Source organism: Gymnodraco acuticeps, unplaced genomic scaffold, assembly GCF_902827175.1.
Source record: "Gymnodraco acuticeps unplaced genomic scaffold, fGymAcu1.1, whole genome shotgun sequence".
In the NCBI taxonomy this organism is placed as follows: domain Eukaryota; kingdom Metazoa; phylum Chordata; class Actinopteri; order Perciformes; family Bathydraconidae; genus Gymnodraco; species Gymnodraco acuticeps.
Genome location: NW_022989810.1, coordinates 3,194,821 through 3,212,619, shown reverse-complemented (window position 1 = coordinate 3,212,619; position 17,799 = coordinate 3,194,821). Strand labels below are relative to the sequence as shown.

Here is a 17,799-nt window from a genome sequence, read left to right as displayed (position 1 = left end):
GCATAACATTCAACTGCCCCGAAGATCCCGACGCGAAGCCTGAAGGGAATATATTACTGTAACTCCGTTTTGTAACGCGTTACACCCAACACTGCTCCTAACACCATGCGTACAGGTGATCTAATAAAAACCCTCCTGATGCATTTCCTCTTGCATCCCTCCCTTTGTCTTCCCAGGCAGCGATGGGGATTGCAGAGCTGATCACCATGGCCATGGAGAAGGAGGGACTCGCTAAGGAAGAGTGTCTGAAAAAGATCTGGATGGTGGATTCCAAGGGTCTCATTGTCAAGGTGTCAGGATGAAATACTTCACATTGCATAACTAAACTTATGCAATGTAATCTGACCAATAGGTTACCAGAATCAATAGTTCAGTAGGAAGTCAGTAAATGAATCCCAAAGTCCTGAATATCACAAACACCACAGGTTTTTGTAACAGGTTCTGGATCTCTAAAGGAGGATTTTCCCAAGCCGTTAGAAGTCAGTTACCTCCACTAACAGGAAAAACATTTACCATGTTAATTAGTGCAAATGCGGTTTGCTAAATTCAGCAACAAATATACACAGTTTACAGCATTCGCACGCATTTTCAGCAGGAGTCCTTGGAATCACAGCAAAAGGCTCCTACACTAACATCTGCTAAACATCTGTTTTTTCTACCATATCCACGTTATTCATCCCACTTTCCTCCTTCTCATCCTCTGTACTTAATTCCAATCTTTACCACTGCCCCCTCAACTCCACCAATACCACTCTCTGTCCTTTTCATCCTTTCTCTGTACTTCATATTACATTTGACCTTCTGTTTTCTCACTGATTTCCAACTCGGGATCCTTTTGCTCAGAGTAACACTTTGAAGAAATCTTTAATTCCTTCAGCAATTAAAGTGTCAATGATTTTCCACATATGGTTTCATGTCTTTAATGTCCTCCTCTTCAACCTTCCTCTCCAAATCCGCAGGGCCGGGACAGCCTGACTCATGAGAAGGAGAGGTTTGCTCATGAGCACCCACAGATGAGGAAACTGGAGGATGTTGTTCATGAACTGAAACCCACAGCCATCATTGGTAAAAAAAAACAAAAAAAACAATAACAAGCATTAGATGTTTTCAAAAGACAGACAGATCGCAAGTTTGAAGCTATATGTTGAACATATTGTCAGAATGGTTTTTGATAGATGACATTGATGGATTGGATGCAAGAAAGGACAGTTGGCAGCATTTTAGGTGGCTTTAGGAGTCTGTTTCTCCGAAATTGGGGGCGTGCTAACTGCCTTCTATTGTAGCTAATACACTTACTATGGAAGGTATCTCATACAACCAACTTTTAAAACATTCCAAAATAAGGGAAAGCTCTGAGAGAAGCAGACTGAATTAGAATGCATTGCTCATGTCTAACTGCTTCCTGTCTCAGGTGTGGCAGCTATTGCCGGAGCCTTCACTGAGCAGATCATCGCAGACATGGCTTCCTTCAATGAGCGGCCAATCATCTTCGCCCTCAGCAACCCGACCAGCAAAGCTGAATGCACTGCTGAGCAGTGTTACACCATCACACAGGTACTCCCTCAAGACTTTCTTCATGGCAGTAATATCGCCTACTTATTCATAATCCATTAAGCAATAAAGTCAAAGTTATTTTCTTGCAATAATGGCTGAAAGTGTTGTAGATTTCCCGCTTTTCTCTGTTTTATGTTATATTGAAATGGAAATCTTTGAGTTTTGGACAAACAAAACACCTAAAGACTTCACCGTGGATTTTAAGAAACTGGGATGGACATTTTAACTATTTACTGACATTTTACAGACCAAACAATTAATCTATTAATCTAGATAATATTCTGAAATGTTATTGATATAGAAAACAATTGCTAGTTGCGACCCTGAATACATAGCTATAAATGGTTTCATTGCTAGTGAATATGTGAAACAAGCTATTAATATTACCCAGAGTGGCCAAGGCTTTTCCCATTAGTGAAAGTAATGAATGGCTCCATAATTAAATGGGTTCCCCTTCGCCCATTTTACAGTTCTCCACTTGGTTTCATGACAATTGGTTCAGTATTTTTTTCTGTAATCCTGCTAACAAACAAATAACAAACCCAACTGAAAACATTATCAATGGTTATAATATTTTAAAATAAATACATACATTGCCATCACTCATTGTCCTGTAGGGGCGGGGCATCTTTGCCAGTGGCAGCCCATTCGACCCCTACACCCTGTCTGATGGGAGGACGTTCTACCCTGGTCAGGGAAACAACGCCTACATCTTCCCCGGTGTGGGCCTGGCGGTCATCGCCTGCGCCGTCCGACATATTACTGAGGAGATCTTCCTCACTTCAGCAGAGGTAACTCACTGACATAAACAGTTCATTTAAACCTTTTCAAATCTTTGATATCCTTTTTAAATAAATGCATGCATTTGTACAATCAATTGTGTAATATAATTACTCATGATGTCACCAGACCTATACTTTGCACTCCACTGGTATTTAATGAATGCCTGGAGCCTTTCATGGTATATATGGTATTATTGACAGTGACCGAAATATTTAGAATTTGTACAAAGGTAGCAATACCAGGCTGTAAAATAATAATTTTACAAAAAAAGTCCTGTATTTAATGTAGGTATTGATTTCAATAGTTTGTTGTAGAAGGATAGGAATGGATAGTATACAGGCAGGCTGGGTTTGTACTACTGATTTTAATACTGTAGTTGGTCATGGTGGATCTATTTCTAGGGTTAGTGTTAAGATATAACATATTATATAAGCTTATCAGGTTTGATATAAAACTTGCAACTGAAGCTGTATATAAATGAAAGTGTAATATTTGTCTCTGAAATGGAGTTGGTTGAAAGTTATTTCAGTCCGATGGCACATTTGTTTGACTTTTAGGGATATGAATAAGGGCTCAAGTCTTTTAACACTAAGTTAACTGCTTGATATTGAAAACTGAAACTGTAAAGAATAGGCGTTTATCAGGAAAACGATTAGACAAATCGGCTTTTGGTCCAATGGGTCTCTTTTATTTATTTTTTTAATTTTTGGGCATTGGAATAAAGACGTAACTACTTTAAGGCTTAGTTAACTGTATAACATATACAACGAGAGAGACAGAGATTGGTGGTGTAAACTGGATGGGCGTTTGTGAGAAAAATGGGCCATTTTATTTTGTAATATCATATATTGTACACAACGACAGTGTAGTTTTGCTGTATAATATATCCAGAGAGAGAAAGAGATTGGTGGTGTAAACTGTGAAAAATGGGCCATTGGAAAATAGACTTTCGGTCCTTTGGGACATTTTCCTGATTATTTGGGTTTGGAAGAATTCGGCCGAGTAAACCTGAGCTGTGTGTTTACCATTAAACAGGCTCTGGCTGACCTGGTGACAGAGAAGGACCTGGCAGAGGGACGGTTGTATCCTCCTCTCAGCTCCATCAGGGAGGTCTCTCTCAAACTAGCTGTCAAGGTGAGAGCTCAGTGCACACACAACAAAGACCAGATGTACCTCACAAGCTGTAAGAGTCTAATTGTATAGTGACTTGTGAAACAGATAATACTTAAATCCTCAAAACGTTTGCATTACAGATCATCGAGTACGCCTATAAGCACAACATGGCAACACTTTACCCGGAGCCGTCCGACAAGAAAGCATACGTACACTCACTCACCTACAGCACTGATTATGATGAGTTTTCTGTGGCCTCGTACAGCTGGCCGGAGGACAGTATGACTATGCAGTCATGCAAACTGTAATGCACTGGAAAACAGAATGAGGCCAGGGGGTGTAGGGTAACTACTGAATGCAACATAATCACAAGACATGATGTTGGGATAGGAGTAAGGCTGTGCGTAGAATTCTCAATGATATATTTCTATGAACTTAATGGTGGCAACACAGAGGTATGCTTTATGTCTGTGATGTCTGCCTATGGTAGTTTGAAAATACATTTGAACAAATAGTTAATTTAAAAATTGCTGAAATGAAGAAAGCTTATAAAACGTGAAAAGAAAGCCGTTTGCCGAACTTGTGAAATATTGCACTTGTGGCTGTTATCACATTACATTTTGTGATAATATATCTGGCGAAAGACCTAGTTAGTTAGTTTTACAGTAAAAAGCAGTGACTTCATGATTGTCAGCTATAATCCAAAAACGTTTTTTCAAATTAAAATGGTTTTGATTAATGTTTCACATGTCTGGTCACTTCATTTCTGCTAAGAAGACAATGATGCGTTTGAGCATACTGTAAGGCTTGGATATAAATGGGTACTTCTAATTGAGTTTCTCACAGAAATACTGTGAACAAAAGTTTTTATAACGACAGACACACTGTAGTATTTTCATCAGTGCAAGACAGAATGTTTAAACTGTCCATTTACTCTCATGGTGACATCAACTCCCTTGGTAAATGGCAAGCATTGGCCGTTTCTCAATGTCGAGTATGCTGCAGAGCCACTATTTCAAGTATACTACGTCATCAAGTGGCGCCGAAGGACTGTTTAAATGCATGTTAAATGCCCAGCATTCAGCGCCACTCCATGACGTAATATACTTGAAATAGTGGCTCTGCAGCATGTATACTCGACATTGAGAAACGGCCATTGTCTCTTGTTTGTTATTAAAAAAACATCAAAACGCTCTGCAGGGTGGTTGTGAAATGCAGCTTATGGTACTCTAGCTGCCTCTGGTGGCCAATGTTAGTGAATAAGAATCCTATTATCACACTCAGAAGTATCAGAAGGACTTTCTCTCCAGAGGGATTAGATTTATTTTGGACTGGTATTCGATATTTCAATAAAAAAAATCTTACATTAATTACGAATATTCAAATAAACATAGAGAAGTTGAAGTGAAAATGTGTACATTATACTAAAAAATATAACAAGATAAAAATCTGTATATCACATTTCATGCAGTTGTGTAATAGTATAATTTTTTGAAATATAATTAGATCAATGCTGTAAACTTGATCCTGTTTTATCTTACAGCTTCATTAAAACTCTATGTGCAAATGTTTGTTTTTTAAACATCAGACTCTAACAGGGAGGGACTAAATCTACATTAGCACATACTAAATAATTAAGTACCATATTTGCTATCAATCTTTATTATTTTCATGCACTCATATATTCAAACTAATTCACATGTGCTCTACTTGAACCACAGAACAAGTGAAGCCACACTGCTTCCTGATCCAATAGTGTATTTTCTGTCTGTCCGCTGTCTGTTTTTAAACTGAGGATGATTTTTCATTACTCAATCGATCAGAGGCCAGACAGTCAGTACCCGAGGCCTTTGGCTGGCCCGCAGCCCAGCCCAGTCTGAAATCAATAGAGAAGCAAGCAGACCAGTCAGCGTTGAGCGCTGAGCGTCCCGCCCCAGGCAGGGTTTGGAGAGACAAACATTTGTTTTGCTTCTTGCTTCACTCTCCCTTTTAATTCAGCCCTGGGCAACCGCCACTCTGACATGATGATCAATATGTCTCAATGTCAGCACCATGCAGTCGGCAGCCTATAGACCATCAATAGTGTATCAGTACTCAAATACATACAAGGACTTATATTAAAATATAAAGAATGGATTGTGTACCAGGTATCATTGGTTATTGTTATTTTTAAAGATATACACTCTCACAGCCCTGTCAAATGAACTTGAGTATACAATCAACAACATCACCAGTCATGATCCAAATGTATTTCTTTGAGCCAACTGTTTTAATAGGATGATATTTAATACTGTTAGTGGTATCCTTCTATGTAATTGAACTGTTAAGAGGGTTTGGTCAAGTTTGCATTAGTGTCAGATGTTATATATAACAAAATATATGACTTGAGCTAGGTAGCCTAGCCATGTATCAGTTACTTTTAGACAGCTGTATGAACTGCTAATTTAGTCATCTTTTTCTACCAATAATGCTAAAAAAATTCACTGTTTTAATCTGTTTCCATTCATCTGTACCATTCATCCTATACTTATAGCTAGCATTTCACCATTTATCCTGTACAGCTAACTAAATATAAATGTTTTCCTTTCCTTTTAACTGAACAAGTTACTTTCTTTAGCTATCTGTTTTAGCTTAATGTCGTACACTTTGGAATCTCTGCTTGCTAGCTTTTTCACACTCGCATTCACAATATGTGACATCAGGTGATATACATGTAGCCAGTACTCGAGTTGAGGGGGGATGAGGGGATGGCATCCCCCCTGAAATAAAAACGGTCAAAATCATCCCCCTTCTAAAACTGCCATTCCCCCTTTCCATCCCTTATGTAATTTTATCAATGAACGTGGCACTGGTATTACTGCTATTTTGCGCATTTTTAGTAAAATACTGTGGGCGAGGGAGCACGCACACATGCAATGACATTTTTACCAAGTCACTGACGCTATGCTATGCGAGTGCCCTAGAGGGCGCCAGAGCGCCGTGATGCGCCTGTTTGATCGATGCCAGAAGCGCAGGTAACGGTCATCACGGCCAAGCAACCAGGAGGACAACGCGATCTGAGGGACTTCATATTTAAAAGTACTAGAAAATAACATTTCAGGTAAATCAAGAATCAGTAATCTTAGTCATTACTCATTACTTTACTCACCAAAGGTGGAATCTATGGACATAAGCAGCAATAACAACTTAGTTTGGAGTTTAGCTACGTTTTTCTCTCGTGTTAGCTAGCTGGTAAGACTCAAAACTGTTGATGAAATGATACCACCAGCACCAGAAGAGCTGAAACCCCTCCTTCAAGCAGTGCACACTCTGGTCATCTCCACAGCTGAGTGTGAACGTGGGTTTAGTCAGATGAACATTTTAACCACAACTAGAAGCAGAGGTAAAAAGCATGTCAGCCTTGCTTTTCATCAAGTGTGTTGGCCCTCCACTGAACAAGTTCAGACCAGAGGTATATGTCAAGACTTGGCTTCAAAGCCATTGCTTAGCTAACAATCCGAAAGCAAGAGCCAGAAAAATTGAGACCAAAAAACATGATTATGAAAATCTTTGGACACTTCTATGAGATGGGGGAGAGTGGAGTAGGCAGCCATTGACAACATTGGTCCTATTTTGTATTATCTGTATAATCTTTTAATATATTTTCATATTTTGTAAACAATTTCAATTTGCACTTAATGCCCTGTTAAAAAAAAGTAACATTGGGAATGTTAACATAAAATATTTGTATTTGAACTGCAATAAAATGATGACGGATCAATATTTTTCTAATTTTTTTCCTCACATTTTTCATAAAGAATTTACATAATGATTTAATGAATAACGATACAGATGTAACCCTTTAGATACCAGCTTTGATCGTATACCAGTAACTGCTTTTTTGAAAAAATACACTATAATTCAATATTCTAAAAAGTATTTTGACTTTATTATTAGGATGATCAGTTGATCCATCTGAATAATAAACGAGGGACTTTTAACCTACAAGATTTGTACCATAGACTTCCATTATAACCACATTTGTGTATTCCCTCCCCCCCTTTAAATTAAAGTGAAAAAAAGATTTTACACTAATTGTCCTCTGCATTTGACCCTAAATGTTAGTGGTGCCATGGCAGCCCGGGGACCGACTCTAATTCTGAGGTGCCTTGGTCAAGAGCAATGAAAGGAGTATCTGAACATCCATAACATGCATGTTGTTTTAGGAGTATAATAATGATCTTTATGCTGGTTGGTCTCGCACCCTCTGGGGGTTATCAGCACACATGATGTCCCCATATGATAAAATCCACCATCCCCCCTGATTTTTTTTTACAACTTGAGTAGCTGACTCAATATATTGATACCTTTCTTTAATTTGAGTACTATTTATTTATTTTCAAATTAGTTGAGCTACTTATGTCCTGAGGCACATGTATCTGGTTGGGAATAAGTATTTATGCTACTTTGCTAAAGCTAACTTTCAGTAAATCTGTAATACGGGAGAAAATATGTTTCCCTTGAAACCTAATTGAGGATTCAGTTTGGAACCTTATGTTGTAGGAGACAGGGCTGTTATCTTATCCCCTCTCTCTCTCTCTCCCCCCTCGCCCTTCGGCCCTCCGCGGCACCTTGCTGGTCGCAGCCAAGCCGGTGACTGGCAGCTGTAACCCGACATCACTTTGACCTTGTTTACAGTCTCACATGTAATGGCACCTTGCTGAGACCTTGTGATCAGTGCCAATCAGTAAACCCCCCGAGGGACTATCGCCTGTCTACCCATCCTCCCTGTCGCCTGTCTGGCATTAAGCCCAAAAAACACTTTCCCATCTGCCCCGGCAGGCGGCCACCATCACACTCTTAGCATGTCCGGCTTGCATTTCTGTGTCACGTCAGCATAGTTCAGACAGCATCATTTCATTTCCTCTCAGGACCCATCCTTTGATCATTTTATTCATGTCCTTTAACAATATATTTCATTTGTATTTCACTTAGAAGAAATATTGCAGATATACTGATTTAAGTACTCTGCTGACTATTATTTGTAATTCCTTCTTCTTTAATGAATATCTTTCGCTTGTAGTGGCTGTAATTTGCAGGTTTGTGAAGAAGAGCAAAATCCTACAAAGGACCAGCAGAGGATGCTCTAACATACTGTATAGTTTGAGAACACATCAGTGAAATGCACTACGGTAATATGTGTGAAAAATAATGATTTGAATGCACACATTTGTCTATTATTATCTCTCCACACAATTAGTTCCTTCTGTAGTTCTGCCGCTACCTTCGTCGCTAATGTATTAATATAATGACACAAGATAATTACTCTAAAAGCCAAAATACGCCCAACTATAAATCAATGCATTTACTCAAATTAAATACATCTCATATACATATAATAGTTCAGACTTTTGTATTATTCCTGGTCTTTTAATTACTAGGTCATTATATCCTGCATATAGCCCGACATGATGATGGGTAAATTGGACAAAACGTAAGTGATATTATAGTGTTCTATAATCGGCTAATGGGTTAAATTATGCTACAGTATGGTAACATTACTTTCTTGTAATTTTGAATATCTGTTGCATAGAGAATCAGACTTAAAGGCAAGAATACATATCTGATCAAGTGAAGGATAAAGCTTTAGTAACATTTGATACTCATTCATTTAAAGATCTTCTTGGAAAAACAAGACATGTTAGACTAAAAACAACAATGTTGTGCGTAACATTTACAGAGGCTTAGTCAAATCTTATTCTTGAATATAGGTTTCCAAATGTTATACCAAGACATTGTTTATACTGCGACTTCACTTATTAGGACTACGACTATGTAATGTATTTTATCTTTGATATTTTGAGATGGTAAAAAAAAGGACAAGGCATCTTTGCCCCAGGCTTGGAGTCCAACCTGGGACTCTACGGTCACCTTGAACAGCCACTCGGCTTTACAGGTGCTTTTAGTTCTGCTATTATTTTATACTTAATGTTAATATTCTACGCGCCACTGTCTGCATGTGTCTCCTGCAGTTGCGTCATTCACACTTCAGCTGCCTTGAGAACGTGCAACGGCAATTAACCTTGATCCGTATCTCCAACTATGTCACATTTTTAAATTTGAAGAAGTCTGGCACTGAAAGTCCTTGAATTAAGTAAGTCTGTTATTGTTCCTGATTTATTTAATTTTTTTTACAATCTTTAGAAAACGTGCCATTTAGAGTAGCATGGTGTGGACACATTTTTAAAGTATTGAATTGTGCTTGAGCCTATTATGAGCTTCTGCCATGACCTTTGCTTTGACATTTCCATGAAGACCACACAGTGACAAAAATGCAGGATCGGTAACCCAACAAATATAATTAATTAAACTTCTTTTAATTTTTTTCAACATATTTGTCTATTATGAGGACTAAACCTTCTCTGCTGTATATACAAAAGTGTGGGTTCTATTCATGGTGTGAGACAACACAAGTTGCTACACCAAGTGACCTTTATTTCTCAGCAAATGCAGTGCCCTGCCTGGCTGGTGGTGGACTGAATGAGGACAATTATCAAGAACGCACCTCAGCCTCATAGCGTTCTGCTGTTGCCATGAATGATTCTGTGAGTAATTCAAGGAGACGCCTCCGTTTCGCAGACAGTTCGTGAGGCCTGCACGTCGCACAGGTTTTAGCCTGAGAGGCCGTGGTGGGCGCAGGTTTAAGACAGCCTGTTGTTTCTCGGGCGGGTACCACGCGCAGATACCAAGCAGGAGCGCCAACGCCTTGACAACTTTTCCATAATTAGATGAAGCCTTGCACTCAGCGTGGGGATCATCGCGTTGAAATCTAACGTGACATGTGTGATCACGACCCAAAGTCTTGTTTAATTAATTTGTCTTGCAACACAGGGCGCAAAGACATCATTCCCTGCAGCGATCATCACTGACAAACACGATGTTATACCAAATTAGGCCACTTTGTAACATGTGTAAGCAAGTGTGTGTACATTTGCTGAGCTGAACCTATATTTCAGGCACGATTCAGTGACGTGTCCAAATATTTGTGTTTTAAGACAAGGATAGTGTTCCGATATCTATTATTTTAAGAATAAAGACATTTGATATAATTAAGCCTATTTTAGTTACATCACAATGCCTTTAGCTGTTGAGCATGTCTTTGCCGCCTTTTGAATGTCGGCACATGCTAGCCAGGCTTATTATTCTGCTGCGAGCTCCAGATGGATCAACACATGCTGAAAATATTACAAGCAAGACATTTGCATGTGACCTAAATCGCTCATTCCTGCTCCACCATGCAAAAACAAGTCAGTCCAAAGACATTATTGAAATACCCTGGATCAGAACAGTTGCACTCAACACATTTGTTTCCCACATTAAGATTAGTAGATTTGTGTTTATCAGTGCAAAATGCATGTCAACTCAATACAGCCTCCACTGAGTTCAAATGTTTCCCACCTTCTGGATATTTTGGGATATGTTGGTTCGCATTTGAAAATGAAAGCCACTGATAATGGCGATGGAACATTAGTATAGCTTTCAGTTTATTCTGGTACATTAGGTTTATTATTCTACTTTTTAAAAGTTGCACTCATTGTTCATCCGCCTAAATGCACCCACGTGTCAGGTAGCATTAAGACATCCACAAAGTAAAAAGCCTTTAATTAAGGCATGGTTCAAGTGTGACGTTTGTATATGATGTGTGTTTACAGTATATAACTTGTATTGTGTGTGCTAATTGGATGATCTGAAAGTTTGAATCTCATCTTAACTCAAGTATAATCCAAAAAAAATAGAATAGATTGAGGGACAAAGAAAGGTAGTGAGCCTGAGAACACTCTGAGGCGCGCCATTGTTTGAAATCACATTTAACATGCATGCATTTGAACATATTAACATGTATCTGCAACAAAGGCAGTGGCTATTGTCTATGGATCTTCATTAATTCTGTAATTGTTTGCTGCCAGTGTGTTTTTTTCTGCCAAGTTTTGGGAACATCAAAGCATTTTCCATCTATTTTTGTAAACCAAACCTATTAAGTTAGCATGCATATTGCATGTGGAGCTCAATAAGTTGCCTAATTAATTGTGAGAGGCAACAACAGCTTCTGGTTGTGCGTATGGAAAGTATTTTGTCCCTCTTAGCTTGTGGGGTTATGGTGCGTGTTCGTCCTGCCGTGTTCAGTGTGTGTGTTGCTGATTCTAAATGAGGACAGAAGGATGTGTGTGATGCAGCCTGCAGTGCTCTCCTGCCCATTAATAACCAGGTTCCCTTTGATGAGCAAGGTGGTCCCTTTTTTATGCATCAGTTGCGGCATGTAAATCTGCCTTCTGTGTTATCTCCTTAACTGCTCAAGGGTCCACCTGAGTCTGTCCACCTGACAGATAAATGAAAGAACCTGTATTTCATCTTTTTGATCAATATGTCACAGTGCCCTGCACAGCATCACACACTGTTCTGACAATGTGCCGCAAAGGTTGAACAGAATGAGTACCGCAAACATCGTGTCTCCATCGTGACGGGAGGTTTGAGGTCAGTTCCTCTTGTTTGGAAAATAGAAAGTGTTGATTGTTGAGTGATTTGGTATGTGCTGCCATAAAGTTGTGGCACTTACAAGAGATGGGTTAAAAAAAGAAGGATTTTCACATTTGAAGCAGCAGAGACCAAGATATCCAAAATTGTAGTGGTAGGCGTAAAGCACCAAGGAATCCTACATTTCCCATAATGCAGCTCGGTGGGGACTGTGCCTGGTAGATCTCACCATAGCATTTGTTTTAATCTCAACCCAAGCCAAACTAGCTGTAGTGAGTTTTACTGCATTCGGAACTCTTTTCTATCGTCCAGCAGACGCCGTTAGTCTCGAGCCGTGATGGTTCTAACGGTAACTACATGTATGTCTTGTCTGCTGCCAAAAATGTGTCTTTAGAGAATGACAATGAAGTTCCACACATAACACATGTGTTACTTGTACGTGTCAAGTAACTAAACTCTTTTTTTCTTCTTTTAACACTTCTCTTCCTTTATTTATTCAACTCATTGAGATTAAAGTCTCTTTTCCAAGAGCGACCTGGCCGAGAAGGGCAGCATGAACAAAGTTACAACAGATACAACACAGACAATACAGGTAGACAAATATAGCTGTGAAGCACAAATAAAATGGCACATTAGCCAGTCAATATGCAAATATGCAACTTCTATGGTCAACATCATTATAAATACAATGGAATCAAATGACTGTTGTTTAATGTGAATGCATCAGGCAGACTTGAAGGAAACTACGTGTGCCATAAGCTACCTGGTCGGCAACAACCTGCTGAGAAAAATGAGCAACTAGCTAGTTATGGTAGAGAGGATTTGGCTTTAAAAGACCAGACATTTGCCTTAACGCAAAACCAGGCAAAGAATTACGAAAGGATAAAATTATGGCCACCAACATAACTCCAAATAAATGCTAAAATGAATATCGGCTTGATCTGTACATTAGCAATTGTTTGCTAACATGTTAAATGCACATGGCTGCACCCAACCAGCAAAACAATGAATACACATTTCATTTGAAATGTCAACAATTATTTAGTTTAGACCACAGCGAAACAATCCAAAACAACAGATAGATAGGCCTACACTCCAGTGGAACATACAGGATAGCTTTGATGTTTGTTTGGAATTCTAATTATCACAACAACAACAAAGTACAATACCTCGCAAACACACAGCCCTTGCTTGGAAACAACTTTTATTCCTGAAAGGTTGTTTTAAAATAGTAATCTGTTGTGCTGGTCATGTATGGAGAGCACCTGATCAGGCTCTTGACCTTGTGTTGAATGCTCCCTGTGCTTTCCTCCGCTCCAAACCAAAATCTCCCCGCAAACATTCAGTAGCTCAGGTCAGATTATTCCATAAAAAATGTGATCATAACGGATCCTCCAACGGAGGACAACACTGGCTGATTGTTTGTGGCTCTGTCTTAATAAAATCATACGCTGTGCGTGTACAAGTGTATCCGTCTTATGCTGGCTGCATAGATAGCTCATTATCTATTGTCGGCAGGCACAATAGCCTGGAGGCCAGGCCACGATGGCCCAACAGCCTCGAGCACAATACCTGTAAACAGCGAGTAACGTAATTGGAAACAGCCTAGCATCACCATGTTGTCTCACAATAACAACACTGATGAATAGGCTTCAAAAAAAGCTTTCTATGTTGAAAGGTGGGAGTGTATTCCAAATGGAAGGTTGCATAATTGAAAATACAAAATGTAACCTTACTCATGTTTTTTTGACGGGTTCTCAAACTGCAGGTGCTCTTATCAGTACTATTTTCACAGTGGAGGTGGTTTTGATGGACTAAAAGGAGAACATATTGACCCAATTCAATTTAGATAACTGTACATTCATGATAATACATGTTGCCAACATAAACTACAGAAATAGATGGTCAACAGCATTGATTTTCTAGCTTTTAAAATGTTATGCTTGGGCTCACTAATGCATTTAACCCTCATGATGATTGGTACCAATGTGCCCCTCATATGTGCCTCCAGGCACTGAAATCAGAGATATAATCGTCCTGTATGTTCTAAATGAGGGCTATACGTCCTTTAAATGACATACACGAGTGTGGAAACATCCTTCATGTAGGTCAGGAAGTCTACATCCATCCATCACCTCCACCCACCAGGATCTTCCACAAAACAAGAGAGATGGAGGAAATCTAAAAAAAGAGCTTTGTGTTACTCATGCTTGACTGCATGTGGTCTAAGTAACAGTAATCCAATCAGATAAAAGACTAGTCAACATACAAGTTTTGCCGGATATCTCAGCCGCTGCATGCCCACCACAAATTCACTAGTTCCCTGTCAACTTGTTTGCTTCCATTATGCTGAACTCTGACGTTGTGGTCCTAATTCTTTTGACACTGTTCTTTAAGTGGGTTTTACGATTAGGCTCAGATATTTGCCTCTGTTTCCTCTCATGCGCAATAAAGTGCCTCAGCCATATCACTCTCTCCCTTTCTGTATCCACATATCTTTGGTTTCTTTCTAGCCAAGTAGCTGTTTTGCTTGTTCACATTTATCATTGTCTGTACACTTACAAGGGAATCCAAAAGGAGTGGATTGCATCTGCTGATAGCACACATTTTTCACCAAACAAATGTATATTCCGTGATTATAAATATGTGAAAATCGCAGAGGATTCCAAAGTGGTTTTGTTTGGCAGCACAGTTGGGGTATATTTCACCCTTTGCAGGTGCTTTGAGAATTATACAGATTGTTTTAATCTTATTTTATATGTTGCTACTATACAGTTGTATAATGAAGGTTATATATCTCCTTCTCTGCTACCTACATTTTGAAATGCAAAACTAAACCCCTTAGAATCATCCCTTTAATGCAGATATTCTCTGTTCTATTTTTCACATGCTAAACATGTCACCGGCATACATCACACTCCCTTTTTTAAGAGAGATATTGGCAAAAAGGCAGCATAAAACATAAAAGTCATGGTTCAATGAGATAATTAAATGTATTAATTATTATTTGGCGTAGAAGTTATGCAGCAGTCGTTAGCCTTTTTAGCCAACCTACTTACTTCCTTGTAATGCTTATGTGTTTTCTTCTCCTTAAGCCAAGAAAGGTGTTATCAGTTGTTTTACTTTATGGCATTTATTTTAAATTATAAAAGGCCTCTTCAGAACTCGAACATTACTTGTCAGGTTTTTACTCACTGTGAGAGCTGGTTCTGGAAGCTAATGAATCAGTCTGACGTTAGTGGATATGTCCTTTTTGGGGAAATGTATGTTCCACAAATCAAGACAAATTCCTCTCAGATATATAGATAATGGTAATTACTAGCTAGCTAGTTATTATTCGTCCGCAATAGGCTAGCTTGAAAGCTATGAGTACTCACAAAAGCCATGTTAATTGTTCACTTTATGTCGACGATATTTTTGCACTTAAAATAGTATGTTTTGAGGGGAGTAGGTTTGGTTCTGAAATGATGGGCAGCTGTCAGTGATGCCAACTTGGCTACATTTCTAACCCTAACCCTAGATACTACCGTACTCTTGTTAGCTTCCAACCCTTGCTTTGACCAAACAAAAGTGTTTATTTACCAAATCTCATTTCAAATTGAGGTAATTTGAAATCTCCTGCAACACAGCCAGGTCCTTGATACCTTCTCTGTCTCTCTATTCTGTCCCTCTTTGTCTATTTCAGTCTCACTCTCTAAATCATTTACCCTTCCTATGCTGACCAGCCTCGCTTCAGCCAAAGATACGCTTTTGGAAGCCTGCAGCGATACTCTCCAGATGTTCTTTAGTTCAAATCTGTGTCCACAGTAAACGGGGAGGGGCCACCATGTGACCAACCTGTCTGTGACCCTGCTGGTCTTTCTGGGTCGGTCAGCCTCTCTCTCTCCCTCTCGCTGCTGTTTCAGTTCCCTGAGGGCACCGAGGCTGGTCAGTGAAGCCACATGACCGCAGGCTATGGGTAAACTCAGGCAGGTCTTGGGCCCAGAGGTGCCGCCTCAGATTTGCAGTTAGTTGGTCTGAAGGGCCTCTGTGATGGGCCTGGATGTGATTGAATCCGAGTAGCACTAATCCACTGGGCTGGTTGGGGCGGGTTGGGACTCTGGTGTCCCATTAAGTTTGGCCTGGAGGATCATAAGGTTAAGTTTTTAAGAGTCTGGACTAGCCTTGGGTAATATGATCTGAAGGTCCATGGCGAAGATACTCGTAAGATTACTAGGGAAGAGAAGAGCTATTAGGCTATCAAAGTGACAGACAGAGAGCTCGGGGGGGGGGGGGGGTTTAAGCGATTAAAGGACTCTTAAGACCTGTAAATACTAGAAACATCATTTAAACAAACCTCCACCTTTTGGACTGATAATTAATTTAAACAGTGAGGTGTTAACAGAAAGACCCTTAACCCACCCTAGGGTAATAAAACACTATGTATAGCATCATGTAAACTTGCACAATAACAAGGTCCTGTGTTAGAGAATTGGCCTTTTGTCCAATGTGGTGTTTCTCTGGGTTTTGGTATTTTGTCTTCAAGCAAACCACATTTTAGTTCACTGAAAACTCACCTTTTGTTATACTCCATTATACGATTTTCTAAAACTTCATTTTCAAAGTTTACATGTAGACTTTGAATACAGAGCTTTTTGATTGTAACTTTATCTCCTTTGTGAGGCGACACATAGGGAGGTCACTGCCTATTCTCTAACGCTCTCCCTACACACGCTCTGCCACCAATGTACCGGTGTGTGTGTGTGTGTGAAGCCCAACCTGCTCACTGGCCTTGACAGCGCTTCAATTGTGATTTTGCCTTTTCATTTGGACAAAGACTTTTTTTTTAAAAACAGGGCTCCATAGACCATAGAATGTTTATATCGAGGACAGGATTCCTTTGAGAAAAAGCCAGTGTACATGTAGAATAGGTTGGTCATTGTGAAGGTTAGAGGCCCTATTATGCTTTTGGGGGTTTTCTCTATCCTGTAGTGTAGTGTGTTATAGGGGTTTTTGTGCATGTAAATGGCGTGAAATCCCAAAAGTTTCCTCCAGAGCAGTGCTTCTCAAAGTGTGGTCCGCAGACCACTGGTGGTGCGTGAGCGCCCCCTAGTGGTCCGTGAGTATATTGGTAAAATTTCACATTTGAAATAAATAAATAAATTAAAGTTTTCCGCACTCTCGCGGGAATATCTCCGCAATGGAGCGAGCTTAAGTTTCACTTTTGATTGCATGATATAGCCCAGATAAACACCTTCATCCCACATGTGGCCACTTGTTTGTACCATTTTCAGGCGATTTGTAAAAAACGATGTGTTTTTAGATATTTGTGGAGTTAGGTGGTCCGCGAGTGTTTTTTTATTGGTTAAGTGGTCCTTGGTATGAAAAAGTTTGAGAAACACTGCTCCAGAGGGAGTTTCTCTCCCACACACTCCCCCCCCCCCCCCCCCCTGCCTGAAATGCCTCCATTGGACTCCTTTGTTTACTACAAAGCGACATCGTGTAACGTGTACTGCTATTGGCTAGAGCTCCAACACATTGTACATGACAGGCTAAGGGGCGGGACATTTTGGACACATCTCTAAGCTGTTGACCTATCACAACAGAGCCGACCAGCTAACCAATCAGAGCAGACTGGGCTCTGGTTTCAGACAGAGGGTGAAATGAGGCAGAACATTAAAGTATGTCAACGTAAAACGCTTTTTTTCTGAATTTACACCAATGCATGATTAGAAAAGCTGTAACTCTTTTGATAAGATAAGATAGTCCTTTATTATTCCCAGTTCAAAAATGCAGGTGTCAAGGCAGCAACTGCGATAAGAGTGAAGAACAGGATAGGACAGATAATGTTCACAAATA

General features: G+C 39.6%; 1 protein-coding gene across 2 annotated transcripts in view; it reads left to right on the top strand.

The window, feature by feature from the left end:
• me1 (malic enzyme 1, NADP(+)-dependent, cytosolic) overlaps positions 1-4,194 on the top strand; it is a 93,384-nt gene extending 89,190 nt beyond the window's left edge. For both annotated transcript variants that reach the window (XM_034230514.1, XM_034230518.1), the window contains exons 9-14: positions 177-290; positions 960-1,065; positions 1,412-1,554; positions 2,172-2,345; positions 3,373-3,471; positions 3,591-4,194. In XM_034230514.1, coding sequence (XP_034086405.1) covers positions 177-290; positions 960-1,065; positions 1,412-1,554; positions 2,172-2,345; positions 3,373-3,471; positions 3,591-3,758 — 804 coding nt within the window. In that variant the 3' untranslated portion in view covers positions 3,759-4,194. The remainder of the gene's footprint in view (positions 1-176; positions 291-959; positions 1,066-1,411; positions 1,555-2,171; positions 2,346-3,372; positions 3,472-3,590) is intronic.
• Positions 4,195-17,799: the final 13,605 nt, after the last annotated feature.